This window comes from Eleutherodactylus coqui, chromosome 5 (assembly GCF_035609145.1).
Source record: "Eleutherodactylus coqui strain aEleCoq1 chromosome 5, aEleCoq1.hap1, whole genome shotgun sequence".
NCBI lineage: Eukaryota > Metazoa > Chordata > Amphibia > Anura > Eleutherodactylidae > Eleutherodactylus > Eleutherodactylus coqui.
Window position 1 is genome coordinate 110,221,197 of NC_089841.1, and position 24,934 is coordinate 110,246,130.

A 24,934-nucleotide genomic window follows, 5' to 3' on the forward strand; every position below is an offset into this window, starting at 1 on the left:
GCGACTGGGAACCGAGTAGCGCGGGGCAGCCGCCGCCATCATGCTTTTGAAAGCCTCCGTTTCCACAAGCCTATACGGCAGCATCTGTAGGCTGATCAATTTTGCAATGTGCACGTTTAACGCTTGAGCGTGCGGGTGCGTGGCGTCGTACTTGCGCTTGCGCTCAAACTGTGGCACTAGCGACGTCTGGACGCTGCGCTGAGAGCCATTGCTGGATGGGGCCGAGGACAGCGGAGGTGATGGTGTGGGTGCAGGCCAGGAGACGGTAGTGCCTGTGTCCTCAGAGGGGGGTTGGATCTCAGTGGCAGGTTGGGGCACAGGGGGAGAGGCAGTGGTGCAAACCGGAGGCGGTGAACGGGCATCGTCCCACCTTGTGGGGTGCTTGGCCATCATATGCCTGCGCATGCTGTTGGTGGTGCCTCCCCAGCTGATCTTGGCGCGACAAAGGTTGCACACCACTGTTCGTCGGTCGTCAGGCGTCTCTGTGAAAAACTGCCACACCGTAGAGCACCTTGACCTGTGCAGGGTGGCATGGCGCGAGGGGGCGCTTTGGCAAACAGTTGGTGGATTATTCGGTCTGCCTCTACCCCTGGCCACCGCACTGGCTCGGCCTGTGCCCACACCCTCACATGGCCCTCCGCGTCCTCGGCCGCGTCCACAATCTCTAGGCCTACCCCTACCCCTCAGCATGCTGTATTACCAGTGATTTGATTTCCCAGGCAGGAAAGAAATTGGCGCAAGGCTGCACTCAACCGTAGCTGGTTGCGTCTGATTTTTGTACGTTGTCCACGCAGCACACACGTACACGGAGACCTTAGGACTGACACAGGCAGGCCAAATATAATTAATTGAATTCGCTTTTTTGCAAAGGGAGGGCCCCACTGCGGATATTCAATGAACAATACGTTTAATAACTGTGGTGTGGCCCTGAAAAAGTGTCACACAACTTTAGTGTAGCAAAGTTATTAACTCTGGCAGAGCAGGTATTTGCCAGTCAGGAAAGACAATGGCGCAAGCCTGCACTCAACCGTAGCTGGTTGCGTCTGATTTTTGTACGTTGTCCACGCAGCACACACGTACACGGAGACCTTAGGACTGACACAGGCAGGCCAAATATAATTTCTTTTCCTTTTTTGCAAAGGGAAGGACCCACTGCGTATATTCAATGAACAATAACTGTGTTGTGGCCCTGCCTACACAATTCTGTCCCTGTAGTATCAATGGAGGGTGCAATGCTCTGCACAGACGATTTTTAGAAAAAAAAAAAAAATGCAACACTGCTAACAGCAGCCAGCACAGTACTGCACACGCTTAAATTTGGCCCTAGAAAGGACCGTTGAGGTTCTTGAAGGCTACACTCACTCCTAACACTCTCCCTGCCTATGCACCACTTCTGTCCCTAATACCGGGTGCAATGCTCTGCACTGCCGATTTTGAGAAAAAAAACAAAACACTGCTAGCAGCAGCCTGCACACAGGTAGATGTGGCCCTAAGAAGGACCTTTGGGGTTCTTGAAGCCTACACTGACTCCTAACGCTCTCCCTACAGCAGCACCAGCACGATAGTACTTTCCCTCAGCTAACTCACAAGGCATGTGTGGCGAGCCGCGGGAGGGGCCGACTTTTATACTCGGGTGACATCTGATCTCCCCAGCCACTCACAGCAGGGGGGTGGTATAGGGCTTGAACGTCACAGGGGGAAGTTGTAATGCCTTCCCTGTCTTTCAATTGGCCAGAAAAGCGCGCTAACGTCTCAGAGAGGAAACTGAAAGTAACCGGAACACCGCGTGGTGCTCGTTATGAGTAACGAGCATCCCGAACACCCTAATATTCGCACGAATATCAAGCTCGGACGAGTACGTTCGCTCATCTCTAATTTGCACCCAATATTTTAAAAGGTGCATGGCTCTTAATAAATATAGCACATTTAGAACCGTCTGGAAGTTTAAAAAAACAAAAAGCTGCTACAGTATGAGCAAGTATAGCTTTATTCCAATATAGGGGCTATTTTCAGGCTTTCTTCTTAAGAGTGAGTTCACACATTGCAGATTTGTGCAGCAATTTATAGTACAATGTAAGTGGGGTTTTAACCAGCCCCGTTCACTTGGGCTACCTGAGTTTTTATGCCAATGTGAGGTGTTTTTCTGGCAAAAATGCCTCCTATCTCTTCTGTGAAGTAAATAAGGAAGTTGGAAAAATACCTCTGTGGCGCCACCTATTAGATGGCAGCATTCCTTACAAATCAATGTGACTTTCTAACAAGTCTTAACAGTGATTGGGAATAGGAAACCAAGCCGGAGAACCATGCACAGACAGCTGTTTCAGGGTCCTTGTCCCTCATCAGTGTTCAGTAGGCTTCTGGTTTAGTCTGTGAGGGGCCTGAGATGTAAATCAGGAGGGGTGTCATGCCTCCTTAAGGAGAGCACCCAAAAAGTGTATGGAGACACCTAGGGGGTAGGTGGGTCGAGGGATAGAATTACTTGGTGAAACCACACCAAAATATGCATGCAGATGTTTGTGCGGGTTTCATCTGTGATGTGTGAATTCACCCTAATAAATTTGAGTAGAACTACATCTTGACTATGCCTACTTTTCTTCCTACTTTTGGTCAGTGCCAAGTAGTCACAAATTGTAGCACAAGTCTGTTGACACATCATGTGCAGCTTCTTTAAGAACAGTTTGTACCAAAATGGGGGCCAGTATGTGTGATTCAGATCATGAGGAACGTATTCTAACGGATTCTGCAGGATAGCGGAATCCCCAGCGCAGGTGTGAAAGCGCCCTGAGTCGGTGGCACACTGCCTTTCGTGTATTACGAACATAACTTTGTTAGACTATTCCTGTCTTTTGTATTTGGTCAGTGATCATTTGTTCCTCGTGAAATATGACGGCTGTTTGATGCAATGTATTGCCTTTTTCTCTAGGATGATAAATTCCTGAAAGCGCGTTGCGATGCCATGGATAAGGATTCATTACAAACCACTCATGCTATATCTACTGATGTGCAGTCTCCAGAGCAGATTGAAGAGATGTTTGATGACCTGTCCTACATCAAGGTATGTAGTAATCTGCTCTCTACCCTTCAGTCTCTGTTCAGCGTACACCCGGGTAAAGATTGGAGAAGTATGTGTCCACAATCTTGGACATAAGTCGAAAGTATCCTTTGGCCATACATCTGGCTGCTAAGGGGGCGATATCCCTGAAAGCTTACTGTAACACCATGTATTTTTGTTAGCCATTAAAAGGTATCATATCTATAAGATACTTGGTTTCTCTCACTGATAACAATCACATCTGGCTGCTATGTGTTGGCGTGTCCTTTCTTAACCCTATTGGAAAGCATAAGTGACTACACTTTCCAAAAACGTTTAACCTGTATAAGTAAAAATATATACTGTGCCATGTACATTTTTATATAGTGAGAGTAAAGATGTAGAACTTGGCTAGATGTTCATTTATTTATTTTTTTTGTTTAACGGAAACTTGTCACCCATTATAAGTACCAAAAACTAAGCTATAGTTTTAGATGACCTGGAGTCCTAAGAGCCTGTTTTTTATACTCGTCCGTTTCACCGGCAAAGTGAGCATGCTCACACCAGCGTGACTCTGTGTGCGACCACTTTTACTCATCTTACTGGAAATGTGCATGCACATTCTTCTGAAGAGTCAAGCTTGCTATGCATAGACTAAGGGTTAATGTCCACGGACAATTTCTGTTGTGCACTATTGAACCTAATAGCTTTTCTGCCTGTCAGTGCTCACATGCGTGTTTCTGCTGCAGATTTCCACTGCAGAAAAAAAAACCGGCATGTTCTATTTCACCGTGTTTTTTCGCAGCGGAGGTCTCCATTGATATAGTATTAAGGGCTCTTTTCCGTTTTCGCGGCTGGCTGATATACAGTGTGATCTGATACATTGGATTCCAATGCATCAGATCACATGGCTGTATTCTTGAGATGTAAAAGCGCCCGGTCAATATAGCGTCGGGCATTTTTATGTCGGGCCCAAAAGATAGTCCTGGAACTATCTTTTGGGCCAGAATACGTCGGCCGCTGCATGGGCTCCTGTAGGAGCCCATGGCAGCGGCCGGAGGTGGGAGGAAGTTTAGCAGCTTGGCCCGCCCTCTCCCCGCCCTTTGTACATAGCAGTCAATGGGAGGAGGCGGGATGGGATGGCGTTTAGCTCCGCCCCACCTCTCCCATTGCAAAGAACGAGTGGGGAGGAGAGCAGAGGTGAGCCTGCGATAGGGAGGGGAAAGGGGTGACGGCATGGTAGTCTCGGCGTATATGCGCTGGGGCACATGCTATGTGAACGGGCGCACAAACGTTTAATTTGTGCGCCCGTTCACCAGTTTTATCTCGCCCAACATGAAAACGGCGGCCGATATACGCTCGTGAGAGAAACCTAATGGAGACTATGGAAAACCACGTGTTTTTTTTGCGATAACCAGCGACGACGTTTTGTTTACCACCGCAGTACTCCTGTGGCGCAAATCTGTGGGCGTAACCCGTTCTGTCCGTCGGCATGAGCCTTAACTTTGCTGGTGGACACAGCGGAAACAGGATACTGGGCTATTAATAAAAGAGGCTCACCAGATTCCACATCACCTAAACTATAAGCACTATAATTTAGTTTATGGTACTTAGAGTTGGTGACATATTTCCTTTATTATACAAAGATGAATTTTAAAAACTGACCAGCAGGTGGCGGCAGTGTACAATTATTTACCATTCATGTCTGTATGTCTATATAACAGTCTGCATGCACATGTGTAAATTAAATGTGTATATATGACTATTGGATGTCCAGTCAGGATTTTTTTCTAATCTGGGGAACATGGCTTGAAACCCAAATACACGGACACCAGTGAAGGCTGCTGACCAACGTCCTTGTATTGTATATGTTAGGGTGCGGGCAGACGAGCGTAGGCGTATTTACGTTCGCACGAGCGCAACGTATAATCGCCCGAGCGATCGTTTTTCACCGATCACGACCAGAGCTAGAAAGCGTATTTTCGTTTGTTCCTACTTTGCAAACGGTCTTTTCGGCGATCGAATATGCGTTGGCGCGTATTTCGGTCGCATATGTTCCGTTTTTTTTCGAATTGCCGTTTTTACGCGCCGTAAAATCGCCCATGTGAACGAATACATTCGAAACCATTGCCTCCGATGGTCACGTATATACGTTTGGTCGCAAAAACGCGCCGTTTATGCGCTCGTCTGCCCGCACCCTCAGGTTGTTTGGTCATCAAACAAGTTTGCCATTACTAGCTCCTCATTCATACCTATCTCCTGGGACTTGTAAAACCACTGACTTCTTTTTCCCATTCTGCATATGTCTTCCTTGGATATTGGACATTGCATTTTACTTTATCCCATCATTTGCATGTTCTTCTGTTTTTGTTCTAAGTTTAGGGGAAATAAATAATATTTAGTTATATAGTGCCAAAATATTCTGCCGCACTTTAAAAGTTAGAGGGAATATAGACAAAGTAAGACATTACATTAAGTATTAAACCAAAAGTCAATTTGCATAATAGGAGTGAGGACCCTTATCGCAAGAGCTTACAATCTATAAGGATATAGGGGTGACACAAGAGGTAGCAGTGCTTGTTCTGTACAATGATCCAGCCATCCTTTGTATAAATAGGCTATTATATATAAAACTGTATGAGTCGGTCAGCAGCTGGTATCTCTGCGTACGAGTATGAAGTACATTGGGGTGTGGGGGATCCTCTGGGATGAAGTGGGTCAGGTTGTGAGAGGGAATGTAGAAGATACGTAAATGGAGAAGAGCTAGTTAGGAAATATGGTAGTCCTCCCTAAAAAGATGTGTTTTTAGGACATGCTTAAAACTGTGGGCATTGGGAATTGACCTGATTTGTCTGGAGTGGTGCAGCTTGGGTAAAGTCTTGGAGACGGAATTGGGAGGTTCAGATTAAAGAGGAACTTAGTATTCGGTCATTAGCAGAACAGAAACACGCAGGTAGGGCGGATGAGGAAGGAGATAGGGGTCGGTGCAGCACTGTGGAGAGCTTTTTGGATGAGGGTAACAGGTTTAAAATGTATTCCATAGTGGATGGGCAGCCGGTGCACTGACTGGCAGAGGGTGGGGGCAGCCGGTGCACTGACTGGCAGAGGGTGGGGGCAGCCGGTGCACTGAACGGGCTAAAAGATAAGTCTGAGACTAACTGTAAGCGTGATACTGGGCTGAGAAAACCTGCCTAATATGCTCTTGGACATATGTTTTATTCACGGATGCGAGGCGATTTGCGCTTTTTTTTTTTTTTTTTGTAAAAGGGCTTTGCATCGCTTCTGTGAAATTCTGATCCTCTCGTGCAAATTTCAACCGATGGAGGATCGGAAGTGTTTCCCATTGATTTCAATGGGAAACCTCGCATCGCATTCACATCACACGGCATGCGAGAGCCATGCGATCTATTTGTGTTTCCATTTAAATCGATGAACACGAAAAAATAGAACATGCTGCAATTTTTTTCCCCGTTGCATCATCGCTGTGAGGGAATAGATTGCTCATGTGTGACTCCATTCAAAAGAATAGAGTTTATATTCGTGCACGTTTTGAGAACCATGCAACGCACAAAACTTATGCGAGATTAGCGAGTACCATGTGTGAGAGATGCTGTCATGTGCAGGTCAAAAACACTGCAATACGCCCTTCTACCCCCTCCCTGTAAACGCAACAAAAATGACCTGATAACTTTATTCTATGGGTCAGTACGATTACTACGATACCAAACTATATATATATATATATATTCTGCCGTCATCTTCTGTGCACATCAGCTTTTTTATTCATCCTTTGACATAGTCTTACGATGGCTTATTTTTTGCGGGACATCCTGTAATTTGAGTTGGTACCATTTTTGAATACATACGTCTTTTTGATCGCTTTTTATTGCATTTTTTTCCTCGTAAACAAGGTGACCTAAAAGCGCATTTCTGGCGTTCGTTCTTTCCTTTTTTTTTTCTTATGTTCATCGTGCGTGGTAAATAATGCATTACTAAGATAGATCAAACTTTTACGGTTGCAGTGATACCAAATATGTATCTTTGTTTGTTCTTTATATTCTTTTATTATAAATATGGCAAAAGGGTTTTTTTTTTAATTATTACCTTTTTTTTAAAATAATTACTAAAACAATTTTTTTTTTTACTTTTTTTTTTTTCTTTAATCCTCAGAGGGGACAGCAACTTGTGATGTTTTGATCACTCCTGCAGTATGATGTAATGCTGTAGCATTACATCATACTGCTATCGAGCAGGCAGTCTATCAAGCCATCCCATAGGGAGGGCTTGATAGGCCCCAGGGCTGTCATGGCAGAATGCCTATCAGAAGGCCCCCAGCTGCCATGACACCCGCATGGCTCCCTGCCATCTTATCTCGGGAAGGGGGGCATATGGAACCCCCGAACATCATTTAGGGCATTTAAAGAGTTAACTGCTCTAATCAGCCTATTGGAGCTGTTGCCGCCAGGTGTCGGCAATGTATGGAGGGAGATCACCGTGCGATCTCTTTTTGTGCATAGGCTGCTGATACAGGCCGTAAAAGGTGTATCGGCGGGCGTTAAGGGTTTAATCATTCCTGTCCGTTGATAGAATAAGTATTTCAATTTATGCAGTAGATTTACTATGAACCTTGAATGCTTTGAGAATGAGTGTGTCAGAATTGGCACCACAAAACATCATATTGGGCTGTGTGGCATAATTGGTCTCTTACAGTAGCAGCTGAATAAGTTACAGATGAAGCAAAGTGTAGCTTGATTCTTGACACACGTGCTTCTTTATTTTACAACTTTATGTGCCACAGTTTATCCTTTCAACAGGTTATTACAATAGGGTTTGTTGTGTGAATATAAGAAAACAATAACTTTCATAAAAAGTTATCACAGTCAAGATAAACTTTGCTATATCTGTAGTGTAAGAACAAGAATTGGTGAAGCTGCAGGGCTGTTAACTAGATTCTCATGTGGGAAATCATGGGCATTTGTATGAGTGGTGGAGTGTGCTGTATCTGCAGCATGTTGAGTGCTGTACAATGTCAGCCTGCAGGCGTTATATGCCAACACCTTGCCACACACCTCGCCTCACCGTGTTTTCATGCCCTTGCCTCAAGTGTTGAATGCAGTCGCGTAGATACATTTGTATTAAATCTTTGTATTTATATTATGTCTTCACTCACTGAATTTCTTCCTTTTTTCCTATAGGGTGCTTCTATTCTGCAGATGCTGAATGTTTATCTCACCACGGACATCTTTCATAAGTGTATTGAGAAGTATTTGAGCGATCACAAATATGAAACAACAAAGAGTGATGGTTTATGGGACAGTATGAACCAGGTAAGTACATTGCAGTATTTTTGTAATCATTGTCATTCTTCACAAGTAAGTCTTCAGCCACTCCACAATTAGTTATAACTCTATATGCCAGCGTTTTCCAAACTGTGCTCCACAAAGCCATGGGGCTCCACGAGCAATAGTCAGGGGCTGCAACCGAGGGTCTAGGTCTGTGTCGGCGAACCTATGGCACGCATGCAGGATGGGGCACATGCACCAACCGCTGCTCACCACGATAGGGATTACTGTCCGGGGTGCCGCAGTTCTCCGGACAGTAATCACACAGCGGCGTTGCTGCTGCCTCTGATCCCGGTGCACACTCTGACGTCCATGTGCACCCAGGATCCTCCTTCCCTGAGTCCGGTCCTCGTTAGTTCTGTTGGAGAGGAGAAGAGCGGAAACATTTTGGGTGCACACATTGTCATCAGTGTGCACCCAGGATCAGTGCTGAGAAGAGGAGGAGTGGCGCTAACTTTGAGAAGGAGGTAAGTAGCTGGTTTGGGGGGCTATTACTGGGGCTACTGTGGGGTTAATATTACTACTGGGGCTTATGTGTGGTTAATATTACTGTTGGGGTTAATATTACTACTGGGGCTACTGTGGGGTTAATATTACTACTGGGGCTTATGTGTGGTTAATATTACTGTTGGGGTTAATATTACTACTGGGGCTACTGTGGGGTTAATATTATTGGGGCTACTGTGGGTTTAATACTACTGGTGCTACTGTAGGGTTAATATTACTGGGGCTGTTGTGGGGTTAATATTACTACTGGTTCTGCAATAGGGATTGCTATTACTACTGGGGCAGCAATAGGGGTCGCTATTACTACTCGGGCAGCAATAGGGGTCGTTATTACTAGTGGGACAAATATAGGGGACACAATTACTGCTGAGGCCACTGTGGGGGGCACTATTACTACATGGGCCTCAATAGGGGCCCCTGCATTCCTCCCTGTTTTTTCTTTTTTTTTTAAATGGGCCTGCCCTTTTTATATCGACGGAGGGAAAAATATGTTGTGACAGGCCACACCCCTAACCCCTCTCCTGACCACACCTTCTGTCCCGCTTTGGGGCTCTACAAGAAACTTTTGCTTCATAAAGGCCTACATGGCTGAAAAAGTTTTGGAACCACTGCTTTATATGACTTGTACACAATGCTGACAAGTCTACAGCATGAGATGATTGCCAAGCAATGAGTGAAAGTGCACACCATATACTTTACTATACTGCAACAGACAATTCCCTGTACTTGCTTCCAAGGCTCATTTAGTTTGTGTTCAGCAATAGTTAGACCATTAGTATTCAGCTTACATAAAGATAATTCATAAGAAATAATCGCATTACTCGCTCTTCAGCAGTTGAAATGACAGGAATTTCTCCTTATTATTTTATTATAACCAGTAATGTCCATTCACATGAATTAATGTGAATTAAAGTGACCCTCCGATTTTAGGACAAAATTCTGTCCTGGGTTCATAGAGTGGAGGAGGTATATTACCTGTACTAGATCTTCTAGTCCATCTCTCGGTTCTGCCAGTTCCTGGTCCAGTTTTCAGGCGGCTAAGATGGCTACTGCCATTTTCTGACTACACAATGCACTGGTCTGCCAATCACAGAGCAAGTATTGTGCATGGTGGACCTAACACTACCAATACACTATAGGTGATCAGATAGTCTGAAGATGACTGAAGCTATCTTGGCCACCCAAAAATGAAAACATGGACTGGTGAGAAAATGAAGTACAGTAATGTACCTTTTCCACCAGTCCCAGGACAGAATTTTGTCCTTAAACCGAAGGGTCATTTAAAAGGGGCTGTTCTAGTGGTTTTACTGCAGGAAGCAGAGTGCTCTGTACATTGTACATTGGTCCAGGTTGGTACTGCAGGCTAAGTACTATTCAGTTCAATAGTACTCAACCTGCAGTACAAACCCTGGCCACTTCACAATGTATGGAGCTGTCTGCAGCAAAACAGCTAGAAATGGGACAATCCCTTTAACAAAGACTGACTTTTGCTGGGGTCGAACTCGCAAACACAGACCCACCATCATTTGTGTACCTAAATACTAACAATGAGTGAAAATAACTTATGGTTTTCCATAGTTTGGGCAGTGGGAAGCAAAAGTAATCGTAAATCTGAAAAGTAGGCAGGAATCAGTGAGCAGACCACATCCGTATCCAGCAATGGGGTCAGAGCTATGACAACGTCTTATTAATAGGCAAAATTGATGTTTTTATGTGTTGGAATGGAGCTGCCGAGGAATATCTCCATTCAGAATTGTAAACTGCTGCTTGGGTGAATCTAGGACCCGTAATCGTATAATGTGGGTAAAATTTTTATTTTAGGTAACGCAATCTAAATGTCAAGAAACTGAAACGATAGATTAAAATATATGTATAAAAATGTGCTTGGACTAATATTTCATAAAGTCCAAAAATTTGGAGACCCACCACTAATTAAAGAACTACCTCCTTTCAGAATATATTAAGCACCTACTCATATTAACAAGATTTATAACTTTCATTAGCGCCTGGGAATGATCACGTTTCACTTAGTCTATCACCATATCAATGTTCTTTCTTCATTAACTTAGGGGAAAAAATCATGTGATTTATACCGTGCCCTGACTGAACGCGAGCCTAACCATCTCTGTGTACATTTAATTAACATCTACATCTATTTTATTTCATGGCCAGCCCAAAAGTCAGGAAATAAGTTGATTAAAAAGGGTTCACAGAGAGTTTACCGAATTATTTCTAACAATAAATTTATGATTCTTTGAGTCTTCACTTTGAGAAATACTAATAAAGGTTGCGAAGAATAACCTAAGCTGTATGGCTCTCTTTGTCAAATGCAATAAAGTAGGGCCAATCTAATTAAAACGGAAATTGTGTAGACCGATAACCGTGTTATCAGATTTGCTGTATAGGTTGTCAGTTATGACAGTAGACCAATATTTCACTCTTCAGGTCGTAGGGTCTAGTCGAGATGTGAAGAACATCATGAAGACCTGGACTCAGCAGGCTGGATATCCTCTGGTGACTGTTGAAAAGAAAGGGAAGGAGGTGTATGTGAGTCAGGAGCGATTCTTGCGAACTGTAAATTCCAGTAAAGCAACTGGGAATTCCAGGTGGGTGTTTCTAGTTTTGTTCTGCTCAATAGAGGATTGGCAAGATTTGGCAACTGTTTTTGAAAAATGTTTTCTTGCATGTCTGCTGTCTAATGGGATGCCAGTTTCTTCCTATAATATTGATAAAGGCAACATTAGAGGGGTTATTTCATAGTACTTCGATAATCTTAGAGTTATAGTTTGATAATCTTCTAGCGTTGAAAAGGGATATTGTGCAAGTCCTGTACTTTAGATGGAACCCATTCTAATTGCATTTTTTTTTTAGTAGCACACTGTGGCATGTGCCCCTTTCTTACATATTTGGACCCTGTAACGGACCCTCGGAGAATGGAAGCTTTTTACTTAATCAAACACAAGGTAAGTAATGTCATTATGGAAACATATTTAATTTTTTTTTTTTTTTTTTTACTTTGCTTTATTGATTGCACAGTACAGAAAATAAAAGTTTTGGTTAAATGCATGTCACACACCATGTATAGTTACAATCTGCACAATTAGCAGAAATACAAATAAAAAAAGACTATTTTCCAAAAGCTGAGTTAGCGATTGTATTAATAAACTTTTAACTTCTGTAAATCGCCTATGCTGGTCATACTGAAACAATATTTAGCGAGAATTAAAGGGAGAAGGGAAAATGGACTAAGTCCTAATGTTTAATCTACGGAAAAAGTAGAGTAAGTATCAAGCCAGAAGCCTCATATCTCCTGAAATTTGCCTGGGCAGCCTCTATTCTGGGAAATAATTTTTTCGTAGGGGATTACGGTGTTTACTATCCGAATCCAGTGTGATATTAAAGGTGTTTCTGCAGCCATCCATTGTAAGACTATGCCTTTACACGCTAAAAATAGTGCTTTTGTAAGAAAAATACATATGTATTTTGACCAAAACGTCTCTGCTAGTAGACCAAACAATTATCTTGGGATTTAAATTTATATTGAAAGGTGGCAGTAAAAGTGAGTTTATAAAAGTAACTATATTAGACCAGAAGTCATTGACAAGAGAGAAATCCCATATGAAGTGCCAAAAATTTGCTTCTGGTTGGCGACATCTATGACAAGAATTTAAAGGGGTATTACCCATTTTATATAATCGACTAGGAGTGAGATATGCTTGGTGTATTAAATAAAGCTGAATCAGTTTGTTTTTTTACAGCGGGGGAAACTGAGAGATGGGATTCAATGATGTCCAACCATTCTTCGAGTGTTAGGGATGGGATGGAAAGTTTCCACCTATCATAGCGAAGGAGTGGGTTAAGGCCTATCTTTGCTGAGAGTAGGTGTGTGCAAAGTGTTTAAATTAAGCCCTTAGGCCCTTGGGATTTAAGAATACCGATTGTGGGGAATTTTGAAATTTGGGTAGAGGAGGGGGAAAATTGGGTATTTAATGCGTGTCTTAATTAAAAGAATCTAAATAATTGAAGTTGCGGGGACTGCAGCGTCTCATGTAAATTGGTGAACGTAGGGAATACCGCATCCGTGTACACATCTCCCAGTGAGACAACCCCTAAGTTTACCCAATATTGGGGGTCCGGAACCGACTATAGGGCTATCAGGCCAGGGTTGTTCCAAAGGGAGAGGTCGGACACCACGTCCCCATATCTCTGAAGAGACGTGATCTCTCTCCACATACTCGGGGCCAGCTTGTGAAGTGGTAATACATCAGAAGAGTTGGTACATTCTGGAAATTCTAAATAATTTAACAAATTGCTGCCTTTTACTTGTTTCGCAAGATATTGGTCCGTGGTGGGCATTTCCTGGTTCAAAAACCATGGTTGAATGTTCCGTAGCTGTCCAGCCAAATAGTATAACCGGAGGTCCGGGAGGGCCATTCTGGCTTGATCTTTGGGTCTTTGTAATGATGAACGACTTAATTTAGAACGAGATGAGCCCCATATAAACGATATAATGAGGGAGTTAAAGGATTGGAAGATACGCTTTGGAACGCTCATTGGCATATGTTGCAGTACATATAGACATTTGGGCTGAACAGCCATTCTGACAAGATTTATGCATCTAGCCACCGAAAGTGGTAGCTTAGACCACCGTTTAAGTTTGTTTTATAATTTCTAGTTTTGGATCGATGTTATCTACCAGAGCATTATAGTATTCTCGGGACATATTCACCCCTAAGTATCTGAATGTGGAGGCCACGCCAGACTGTATCAAGAAACACAGGGATCGTCTAGGGAAACAAATCTAGCTTCTCTTACTACGGTATCGCAAAAAAATACTGGTGAACAGCTACATCTGTCTGTCTTTTTATTTACAAGTACCTACAAAGTTAAGCCCCTTTTACGCGCCACCGGCGCAAATCGTTTAGTGTAAACGCAGCCACGGATCGAACTATGGACAATAATTTGTTTGCTTATTGTTCACCGTTCATTTCATGCAAGCATGAAAATCATCATTGACTTGTTCGCTAATCATTCGGTTTAAATACCAATCATTCAATCGTTCTCATTCACTTATACAGTGAATGTGAACAATTTACCAAGTAAACAAGCCAATGATTTATCTGCCTGTAGAAACTTTCGGCAAGAGCGAACTCTGACGACATTCGCTCATTCGAATGATAAATCGTTGGGTATCCACCACATAACATAAAAATAGACTATACTTGTAAACCAGAAGTTAGAGTTGTTGACAAACACTGCACTCAGTGTTGTCACTTTTGAAAAACTGCCCCCCCCCCCCCCCCGAAAACTGAAAAATGCTGTAACAATGGCAAGAGCAGCTAATTCTGATATAGAATACCAGTCAAACATTTGTACACCTTCTCTTTTTGTTTCAATAATCTTTTATTGGGTTTCTTTTTTTTTTTCGAAACTGGCAATAACAAGTTAACACATACACTAACAAGAAAATACCAGCATAACATTCCAATAGACCTATAATTCCTATCATGAATTGGGTAGGCTATGGGGTGAGACTAACCTCTATTGGTTTACTATAATAAGTGAAGGGGAAAGGTAGATGAGTAACTACGGTAGTACTAGGTAAAACAAAGAAAAGGTATTGCCTTAGCTCCTGCGGATGATCAACTATCTGATAAAAGCCTAGGACTCTACAAAAGTAGAAAATGATGACCCTATTAGATGCCAATCTAGTGGCTAGGATTTTTGCATAAATTTTTACAGCAATGTTTAGTAGTGATACAGGACGAATGTTTTGGGAGTATCTGGGTATTTCCCTCTTAAGTTTACCCAATATTGTGGGTCCGGAACCGACTGTAGGGCTATCAGGCCAGGCCAGGGTTGTTCCAAAGGGAGAGGTCGGACACCACGTCCCCATATCTCTGGAGAGACATGACCTCCCTCCACACACTCGGGGCCAGCTTGTAATTGCTAGTTAAAAGGTTCTGCACAGGTGCAGGGATAGGATATTTTGAAAAGCCTTATAACAGACATTCGTGAGGCCGTCTGGGATAGGTGATTTACCGAATGGTAGGCAGTTGATATGTTAGGACCCCCAGCAGATCATGTTTTCTGGATTTCCTCAGTATTGCACAGGTGATGTAATTATTGTCGGTGCCTCAGACATTGCCACAGGTGTTCTTACTATAGGATATCCTGAAAACATGACCTGTTGGGGGTCCCTGAGGACTGGAGTTGAGAAACACTATGTTACAGCACTTCCATTATTGTGATTGGTGAATCAAGAGTTTTTTTCTTTGGATTTCAGAAAGAGTTGGTAGATTAATATTTTGCAGTAATTTTTGAATTTGATGGGTAGTGCTTGGAAACCTAAAAGGGTTATCTTTTTAGATGATAAAAGTCTGAATAATAATCACAAACTATTTGCTATATCTATAGGGTTTGTGAGTTTTCCTTTGTTCCCTTGGTCAGTTAGATACAGGATCCGCAACTTCAGATGTTGAGCTTTCAGGCAAGATGCCAGCAGCATTCCAGATTTATTATTTTGCAAATAGTATTGGGCTTTTAATCTTTTTTAATTTCCTCTCATAATTTTGTAGTAGTAAACTTTTAAGTTTGTGTGCATTGAAAGAGCTCTTTTGCCTGTTGGGATGTCTGCTTCTGCTTGTTTTGCATTACGAGAGTCTTTTTTTATTTTATCAAGTAAGTCGTTTAGGGTTTTAGTCTTTTCTTTTTTTTTTACAATGGTGACCTATTCTAATAAAGGAGCCCTCTTATAAGACATGTGAGTTCACGTTGGGGGAGTGAAGTAGTCCATTAAATCACTTTCCAAATAGTTTTTGTGTTTTATCTGTCATAATAAAGAAGCCATTGCTTGACTATGTTGGGGGTTGGTTATACTGTTCAGCTAAAGTCAATGAGATTGTGGCATAGTCAGACCAGGTGATGGTATTAATTGTTGAATCTTGAGAAAGTGGTAGTAAATTTCTATCTGATATGAACACATCGATCTTTAAATAACCTTATGTACATTCAATTGGAAAGACTAATCCCTCTCAGAGCTGTGCAATGCTCGCCAAACATCAAAGTTTTTTCTTTCACCATATGTTGCCTAAGAATTGGGCCTGGTTGCACAAGTTGACGGTGGTACCCATGTTGTCAGATACTGAATTGAAATCGCCAATAATTGCTCATTTTCAGCTGTTTGGACAAATTTTGAGCGATAATAGTTGCGTGTAAAAGGGCCTTTAGACTATAATTGCACTATACCTGCTCTCGAATTGGCCAGAGCTGCTCTCGTGATCAGCACTGGCCAATCAGAGAGCAGTGCACATTAGCTAGTTAGAAAATTACTCTGACCATCTTGGATGACTGAAAACTGGGCCCAGAACTTGGCAAACACGAGGAGCGACTGCGAAGAACAAGTGCGACAATATACTCCTATCTCAATCTTGTTCTTGGACACCGTTTTAGTGATTCCACTGGAACCAAATTAGAGCATTTCCTACTCGACAGAGAAAGTCTAGCACAGTCTCAAAATCTATTGCATAGCGTTGAGTATGTGCAAACACTAATACAAATACTTAACTTTTTGCCTGCGTGATTACTTATGCAAAATAACTTTTGAGTAGAACTTTTCATCAAAGTGATCATCCTAAGATCTCATAAAATAATAATCATTCCAGAAGAAAGTAAATATATGCTTTAAGATACTGTAACCTTCTCTTTTCTCTTTAGGTAAAATTGGTTTGCCAAGCGAGCCCTGCTGGCTGAAGTTTAATGTGAACATGACTGGATACTACATAGTGGATTATGGTCATGATGGTTGGGATGCTCTCATTAAGCAGCTTAGAAGCAATCCCACCGTCTTTGCTGCCAGTGATCGAGTCAATCTGATCCACGACATATTTGTCCTTTCAGGGTAATTCTCAGATTTTGTTCTTCTCTTGGAGTCTTCGTTTTGTCAGTAAGATGGAGGCAGCTTTTAATATAGTGAGCTTGTAGTTTTTACTTTAACCCCAAGATAAGGAATGATTTATTGTCTGTCCATGATGTATTTTCTGCTGTCCCGCTGCCTGCAGTATGTTTTATTGGAATGTTGTTTGTTTTTCATACTGGACAGGAAATATTCCCTGACCTCAGACTCCCCTAGATGTTTCAGCATATGTCTGATTTATTGACATTGCTAAGTGAACAAATCTCAGCATCTTGTGGTTTTTGCTATGTACACATTTTAACCAACCAAAATTCTGATTCGCATCACTTGCTACTTTCCAGATAAATACCCTGTTCAGCAAAACGGAAGCAGTTTAGGCAAACGATGCAGCTCATGTGCCAGTTTTATACATTCAAGGAAGTAAGATAGATTACCAAAAATAACAGGACAAGTGCAATAGAAAAATTATGAATTAAAAAAAATAATTGTTTGCTTTTCATGTCCGTAAGCTGCGTTCAGTGGAGACATACACTTTTTCAATGGTCGTATGCAAGTTGCCCCCGGGATACTTGGGTGCAGTTTGCATCAGACAGTACATGGAGAAACATCCATGTGCTGCCCCATAGTCGCAGGCAGAGGATATTGTATGTCACATTCTGGTCCATGATATGGGATATGCTGCTGGCTATAGTGGGTACGTATGATGTCCGTCAAATATAGAGACCTCACAATGATGGAAAATACACCTGCGTGAATAGGCCCTTACTACGTTGAATGAATAAACGAATTATTATTAGATGTGCAAGTTGTCCAGGAACTCAACAATCTGGCTGACAATACTTTAATGGCTGGCCATACATATTAGAGGAAAGTCTGGCATCTTGTAGGCAGCTACAAGACTGGTATGGGGTGGGAGTGCTTCTACACTAGATCACTCAATATTTCTACCATCACAGTCTTATGCTATTTTGCTCTTTTATTCCCATTGATAAACTTGAGTGCTCATGTTTCCAGAGGGTTGTCAATCAGCTGATAATCTATAAGAAAATCCAACATACCTGATCCCCAATAGGTTGTCTTGTAAAACTTTCACTTGATAGGAAGGTTGAGGGGACATAGAAAAAATTCTGAACACCATAATTAATGTTTATGGCCAAGTTTTAGGGGCTACCAGAGAACTTGGGTACAGCTTATCTTTTGGAAATGCCAGTAAAGAGCGGGACAAAACAAATTCAACATGGCTGATCCTTCTCGAATAACTGGATGACACGATTTACAGCAGCCCAGAAAAACATGGAGTCTGAACAAAAAAATCTAATGTGTATGGCCATTTGGATATGGTACATTTTTAAATAGCATATTAATCACCGCCTTTCAATGGTTTATTTGGGTTGTTATAATCTATAAAGACAGATTTTCAAAACTTAATCTGGTTAACGAAAAAGATAGTGTGATACCACTTTGGCCCAGACGTCACTGCTACACATTTATGTATAATTTAGGCGAGAAATTGGTGTAAATTATAACCTAAATCTACACTACTTCTTAGCAGGTGTGGATTTCTGCATAGGTTTACAGGGATGCCCAATATATGAAAAGGTATGCGCCCCTTCATATAATAAATGCACCATTCTCTGACGGGATAATAAGACTGGTGTTTGAAACGCCAGTCTTAAGAAATCTCCCCAATAGTCTTTAAATACCACATCAGATGCTTTGGAATTATAGGGGAATTTATCAAGGCTGTGCTGTAGCTTTCTGTCATCAAAAAGTTTTACATTTTAGAGCAAGTAGGGCTTTGGTTTAAAATAAAAAGTAAAAAAAGTGACTTTTTTTTGTGGTACGCCTCTCCCATTTTGTCAAAGTGGCCACTACATCCCTACTGTCATTTAGCTTGAAACTACATTTATCATAATTCCCAGCTCTGTACTTGCTTCCTGTTCATGTCCCCACTAAGCACTGTCCTGCTATTGGTCAGCGATCCGGTCCCAAGAGCTGATTAAAAAAAAACCTGTCTCTGGTCGTTCTTATTGAACAAGCTGGACCTGTAGCGCTGGAATGTCTGTAGAACGTATCCATGGCAACCTGTGAATAAACACGTCTGCAGTGCAGGAGAAGGTAATGGATCACAGAGCTACAGACACAAAATCCAAACCAGAACCACATTGCAAACTTTAATAACTGTTGATTGTCGTTCATTTGACAGCAACTTAGCATAACCAGAATACCCCTAGCATCGCTGAGAAGGGGGCATGTGAGGCATTTCCTTACAGTTTTGGTTCCTTAGAAGTTTGTTATAACCACCAATGATTGCAATGATTTGTTCTTGATATGTGAAGACTTTACATCTCTGACTTACATTTGTATGTATATTCACTGGGAAACTAATCGAATTGTTGCTTTATTTTATAAGAGTTGGAAAGGAACCGCTGTTAAGGGCATTTGACCTCCTTGCCTATCTTGTGAATGAGACGGAGCCTGCCCCCATCCAACAGGCACTTCATCAAACTCGTATCATCCACAGTCTCCTAGCTAAACAGGGCTTTAGTTATCTAGCAGCAAATTTAGAGGTGCGTGTATTTTTTTATTTTTTTTGCCTTTCTAACACTTTTTTTGGTGTCTATCTAACATCTACCTTCTTCAGGTATATTCTTAACCCCTTAAAGCCACAGGACATACAGTTATGATCTAGAGGTTTGGGTTTGAATGGAGTAAGATGGGCAGCCAATCCTGCTCTATACATTACGGGCGCCAGCTGTCTTTGACAGCTGATACCTGCCTGCAACGGCCATAATCAGTGTGAACGTTGATTGCAGCTATTAACCCTTTAGATGCCATTGTTGGTTCTGACAGTGGCATTTAAATGTTCCAATTGGTATTCAAGGGTCTTGAATAATATGTTAATGTGATCAAACGATTGCAAGTTCTAAAAAAAAAAAATGATATAAAACATATTCATTAATTATAATTATTAGAAAAAATAAGCTATTATTTAATAAGCTATTAAACCATTCTGTTGCCTGCATTAACAGGAACTTAGCCCGCCAGCCATTGTGTCCCCCTCCTTGTCACGAGAACGCTGCCTTCCTTGCAAAAGGTATGTGAGTGCCATGGGGGACATTGCTGGAACCCAGTCCAGTCAGAGGGGTATGTATCTTACTCGCCGCTTGAGGCAAGTACGGTTACTCACCCTCTGTCCTCTTGCCCATCGTCAATGTGAATGAACGTGGGGGCTCCTTTCTCTGTTGTGGGGATTGGCATACCCATCTGCTGAGGAGATTCCTTTCTGGCCTCCCTCCTGCCCTCCATGGTCCCTGATCCATCAGAATGCTCTGCTCGGTGAGCGCCCCTATCCCCCTTCAGGCCTGCCAGATGGGGGGAGGGGCAGGTCTGGAGTCGGCATCGCAGTCGAGGAGGCCATTGATGATGCCCACTCTCGCTCTGTGTGCCTCTTGCTGCTCCTTTTGCAGTATAGAGACTGCTGGGAAATGTCAGCCACTTCTGCAGGATGGTAGTAGGGAGTCTGGTTTCCTCTCTGCTGGCGGCGTTTTCCTCGTAGTGTTGGTTTGTGCCTACACCCGGTGTCAGTTTATGGCGCGGATCCTTCTGCTGCATGCTCTAGTGTGCGGGAGACGCCAGCTCAAGATCCAGACACCAGCTTCAGGCCTGCTAGTCTGCTCCCATGTGGGTGGAGCTTGCGTAATGAGCGGGGGGGGGGGGGGGGGATTTCGCCTCTCCTCCTATCAGAGCTCAGCGAACACTGTTTCATTGGTCCTGGTCTCCTGCCTCTCTTGGGGCTTACCTCTTCACTTCCTGCTTTGCTGGTGGCTGACAGGATGGTGTGGCATGCTGTGGTACTCGTAGTTCCACTCCAAGCAACCTAGGGACACAGGAATCCACTCACTATTCACATCAGATCTCCTCTGCTCCATTGAACTGGATAGATTTAGGTAAGCTCTGCCTGCCAACTAGCTCCCTTGCTTGTTAACCCCTCCTGCAGTACCTTTTGCTGTTGTAGTGCACCATTGGGTTTGGTTAACAGTCCGTGACATCATTGTTAGCGCTATGTCTAAAACCAGAGTGGAAGACTCTAGACAGGGATCGGCCCCAGCCACATTTTATGCGTGTTCTCACTTCAAAACGAAGTTTTCATGCAGTGAGTTAGAACCAGTCTGTCCTAACTGTAAAGTCACTGCAGGCAGTCATAGATTCCACTACTAACACCCCTTCTGTTCATCCCTATCAATATGACCATATGTCTAGAACGCCCTTTCAGAATGTATTTGATGGAGGCGACTTCATATTTCAAGACTTCTCCTGTGGCAGTCCATGAAAGAGGTTTAGGTCTGCTCACTCAAGACAGTCAACTGGGTCTCCCATGTCATCATCCCGTTCAGAGCCCCCAGAAGTGCAGCTTCCTCTCCATTCCCGTGTGTTGTGGTGCTGAAGGCAAACGCATGATTGGCTAGGGTCCCAAACTGTGGACCACAACCAATCAACTACTAATGACGTATCCTGAGGATATGTTATCAGCAATAGTTCCCTAGAAAACTGCTTTAAGGGGTATTACAGTTATTCTTTGTAAAGTTAAATGATTAATTTTCCACTATTCTTTCTGTATCAATACATCATGGCTTTCAAGAAAATTGATTGGAAACTTTATATATAGCTTCTCACTATACATTGAATAACTTGTATCTTCTGAAACTAGAAGATCTCTTTAATGCCGCCAATTCCTGATTCATGCAAGTAGAATATGATCAAAATCCCATGTGTCTAATAATACGAACGAAGTATCAAAGGTAGCTGTGACGCTGTTAGTTTGTGGCTATAGACCTACAATCTGCCCCAGGTTTGCACTTGTTCTACACTTGTGTGAAGCTGACTTAATACTGCTATTGGTTTTGAATATAGATATCTATATTAACTGTCCCATATGTTCTATTATAGATGCGTATCTTTAACCTTTTAAGAGACAAAATTGATAATCAGAAGTGGACCGATGATGGGACATTGTCTGCACAGGAACTCAGATCGTTACTCTTGGATTTAGCATGTATGCATGGTGATGACCACTGCATTAACGAGGCTACTCAGCTGTTTAACATCTGGCAATACAATGGAACTCGGTAAGATTTTTATTATACTGTTGGCTAATAAGTAGTTTGTTTGACAGCTATTGAAGTTTGCGGGGGAAAAAAAGGTCCTTGGGTGCATTGTGCCATCTAGTTGATTCTTTCCTAGGTTATTGCAGGAGTCTGATCATTTAAAACCTGTAAATATAATGAATCTGAGGAGCTTTGAGCCACTCCCAAATACTTATCTAATATTTCGAGCTCTGTAGATGCAGCGAGTGGGATGTTGGGTGTCAGTTTGGGGTTCACGGTAGCTATGACTCTGATTCCCAACCACTCTACTACAAGTGAAAAGGAGTAACAATAGATGGTGGTTGTAGTTCGTGACGCCGAAGTGAGGTGCAGCCCGGTAGCTGCACTCCCACCCTGCTCGTGCTACAAACCAAGTTTGTGGTTATTGGGTATCGTAGTACCTTCCCCATGAAGGATGGCCTAGTATGTGGCATAAGTACAGGTGTTGCTCGTTTGAAGGAGCTCCAGCAGTCAGGGTAAAGGTGAAACGAGTAAAAACTCACTTTTATTTGTAGATTCGGAAAAATACGTCAACGTGCAATACCTTCACAATTTCCATCCACAGCAATTTGGGGTTTGGTGACTGGAGATACTGCCCTCGGAACAATGCGTTGTATCTATCTCTTGAGATACCAGTCTCTATACTTGCGTCGTATCTGGCACCTTCTTTTGGATGTGGGGAATGGTTCTGTCCTTAAGGGCCCTTTTAAACATAACAAGTGTTGGGCAAACTATGCTTGACACTCATCCCTGTGTATCTCCGCTCCCGTGCTATTACACAGGAGCGAGTATCTCTAGATCGCTCATAGCACGGCCAGCAGGGAGACGGGGCATCTGGAGGAGAGTTCTCTTCCTGCACTCCCCACCCACCTCCATTCACTGTAAGTAGCCGCTGCTCAGTGCTGAACGGTGGCTGTTTACACTCAACGATGTGTCGTTCGGATTTTAAGCCACTTAAAACTGGACAGTTTCTGCTTGCTTTTACACGGGGCGATTATTGTTCAAACCCGTGTAAAAGGACCTTTACTGTCTTGTTTTCCAGCTTTAGATTTTTTTTCCTTTCTTTTGTAATCTTCTTTATCTATCTTTCTTTCTCTTTCCTTCTTCTAATCTTCTCTATTTTAAACTCCACCTTTCCTTCTCACTGAACTAATTACTAATGTATCTCTAACTCACTGAACTTGCTTTTCTCTTCTAGCTCTAGACTTGTTTACTCCTAGTAATGCTCTAGACCAACTGAACCTTCTGTAAACTGGGTGGCGTTTATATGTAGGTTCTAAGCCCACACCCGAGCATAGAGGGGATCTAGTCTAACCTCTAATAGGGGGGAGTTGGTCCTCCTACCATTAAAACTGTTCTAAAGTGACATACATACATTTAAATAAACTCAATTCGTACTTTATGTAGTGACAACTTTGGGTCACTCAAAGAAAGCAAGCAGTTGGTCTAAATCTATTTTAAATCTGCATTGTGCTCAGCTGTTTCTGGTGGTCCAGTTGAAATGAATGGAGTGGCAGTGTGCATGCTTGACCCCTGCTCCATTCAAGCAATATTTTTACAAATGTACTCAACATTTTGAGTTGTCCTTTTAACAGCACATAGCCTCTTTTATGGCCAAATGAAATGTGTATTTATTTGTAGCAGGATGTTTATATCTCTGGAGCTTTGGATGGGCTATAAACTAACATTTTAACATAGTTTTATCACATATCATCTAGAATTTCATTTCTAATCTCAACCACAATGATTGTGTTTGTCTTGTAGTCTCCCGACAGCTGTCAAGAAAATTGTATTTAAAGTTGGAGCCCACACAGATGACGGATGGGGGTATCTGTACAGTATGTACAATACATCATTGTCTGAAGCAGAAAAGATCAAAATGCTGGAAGGACTTGCTAGCACAGATGATGGCAAAAAATTACAGTGGTATGTATTATCCTAATGCCTTGACATATATTTCTACATTAGTATTAGGCAGCCTGTCTGGAATATCACTGGCAATATACCGCCACAGGGAAGGAGGGGGGAGCAATGACAGGTCTCTGCAATGAGCCTATCTATAGATGGGCTCACCATGGAGAATCGCGGCAAATCGCCGCATGTGGCGATTTTAATACCATGAGTGGAGAATCGCTATGGTTCTCCGCTAGTGGATGTCGGGCTGTGCTTTCCATAGTTAGCCTATGTAAAGCTTTTCCTAGCGTGATCCCAGGGCGATTTATCGCCGCCGATCACGCTATGACTATAGCCCGTGGACAGGCAGCCTTAAAGGGTCACTCCAGCGAAAATGCTTTATTCCATCTCTGCCACCTCACCTGATTGCCTTTGGAGGTCTCCCCTGTATATTACACTGTCTTCCATGCAGTGCAGCCTCTGATGCTTGTCAGGCACTATGTTGGTTTTTTGACTTTCGCATAAAACCCATCATGCATCATCAAAGCATTAGCTAGAGGCTGTACTATTTCTGCCTGCTGAGTGAACAGTTTAATTATAATTACCTTCTATATTCACCTAAACAAGCGAAAAAACATAAGTGTGCAGTCTGGAGGATGAACTGTGATCGTCTCTATTGTGGCTGTGAGGAGCTGTGTGATATTCATCCATAACTGTGATAGGAGGGTCGGTGCCCTCCTCTAGGTAGTTTTGTGGTATGGTCCATGTGATAGCATCACACAGACTGAGAAATGGACTAGAAACTGAAGACATAAGCTTAAAGGGGTTGTCCCGCGGCAGCAAGTGGGTCTATACACTTCTGTATGGCCATATTAATGCACTTTGTAATGTACATTGTGCATTAATTATGAGCCATACAGAAGTTATAAAAAGTTTTATACTTACCTGCTCCGTTGCTGGCGACCTCGTCTCCATGGTGCCGACTAATTTTCAGCCTCCGATGGCCAAATTAGCCACGCTTGCGCAGTCCGGGTCTTCTGCTTTCTTCAATGGAGCCTCTCGTGCAGGATGCCGGCTCCGTGTAGCTCCGCCCCGTCAC

The 24,934-nt window shown here is 42.7% G+C and overlaps 1 protein-coding gene across 2 annotated transcripts in view; it reads left to right on the forward strand.

The window, feature by feature from the left end:
- The window catches only part of LNPEP (leucyl and cystinyl aminopeptidase), a 96,143-nt gene that overhangs the window by 59,592 nt on the left and 11,617 nt on the right, over window positions 1-24,934 (forward strand). The window contains exons 8-15 of one of the 2 annotated variants that reach the window (XM_066603019.1): window positions 2,924-3,055; window positions 8,227-8,358; window positions 11,326-11,486; window positions 11,752-11,843; window positions 16,597-16,780; window positions 19,209-19,365; window positions 21,746-21,924; window positions 23,707-23,868. In XM_066603019.1, the coding sequence (XP_066459116.1) occupies window positions 2,924-3,055; window positions 8,227-8,358; window positions 11,326-11,486; window positions 11,752-11,843; window positions 16,597-16,780; window positions 19,209-19,365; window positions 21,746-21,924; window positions 23,707-23,868 (1,199 nt within the window). The remainder of the gene's footprint in view (window positions 1-2,923; window positions 3,056-8,226; window positions 8,359-11,325; window positions 11,487-11,751; window positions 11,844-16,596; window positions 16,781-19,208; window positions 19,366-21,745; window positions 21,925-23,706; window positions 23,869-24,934) is intronic. The other variant, XM_066603020.1, reaches the window with a different exon arrangement.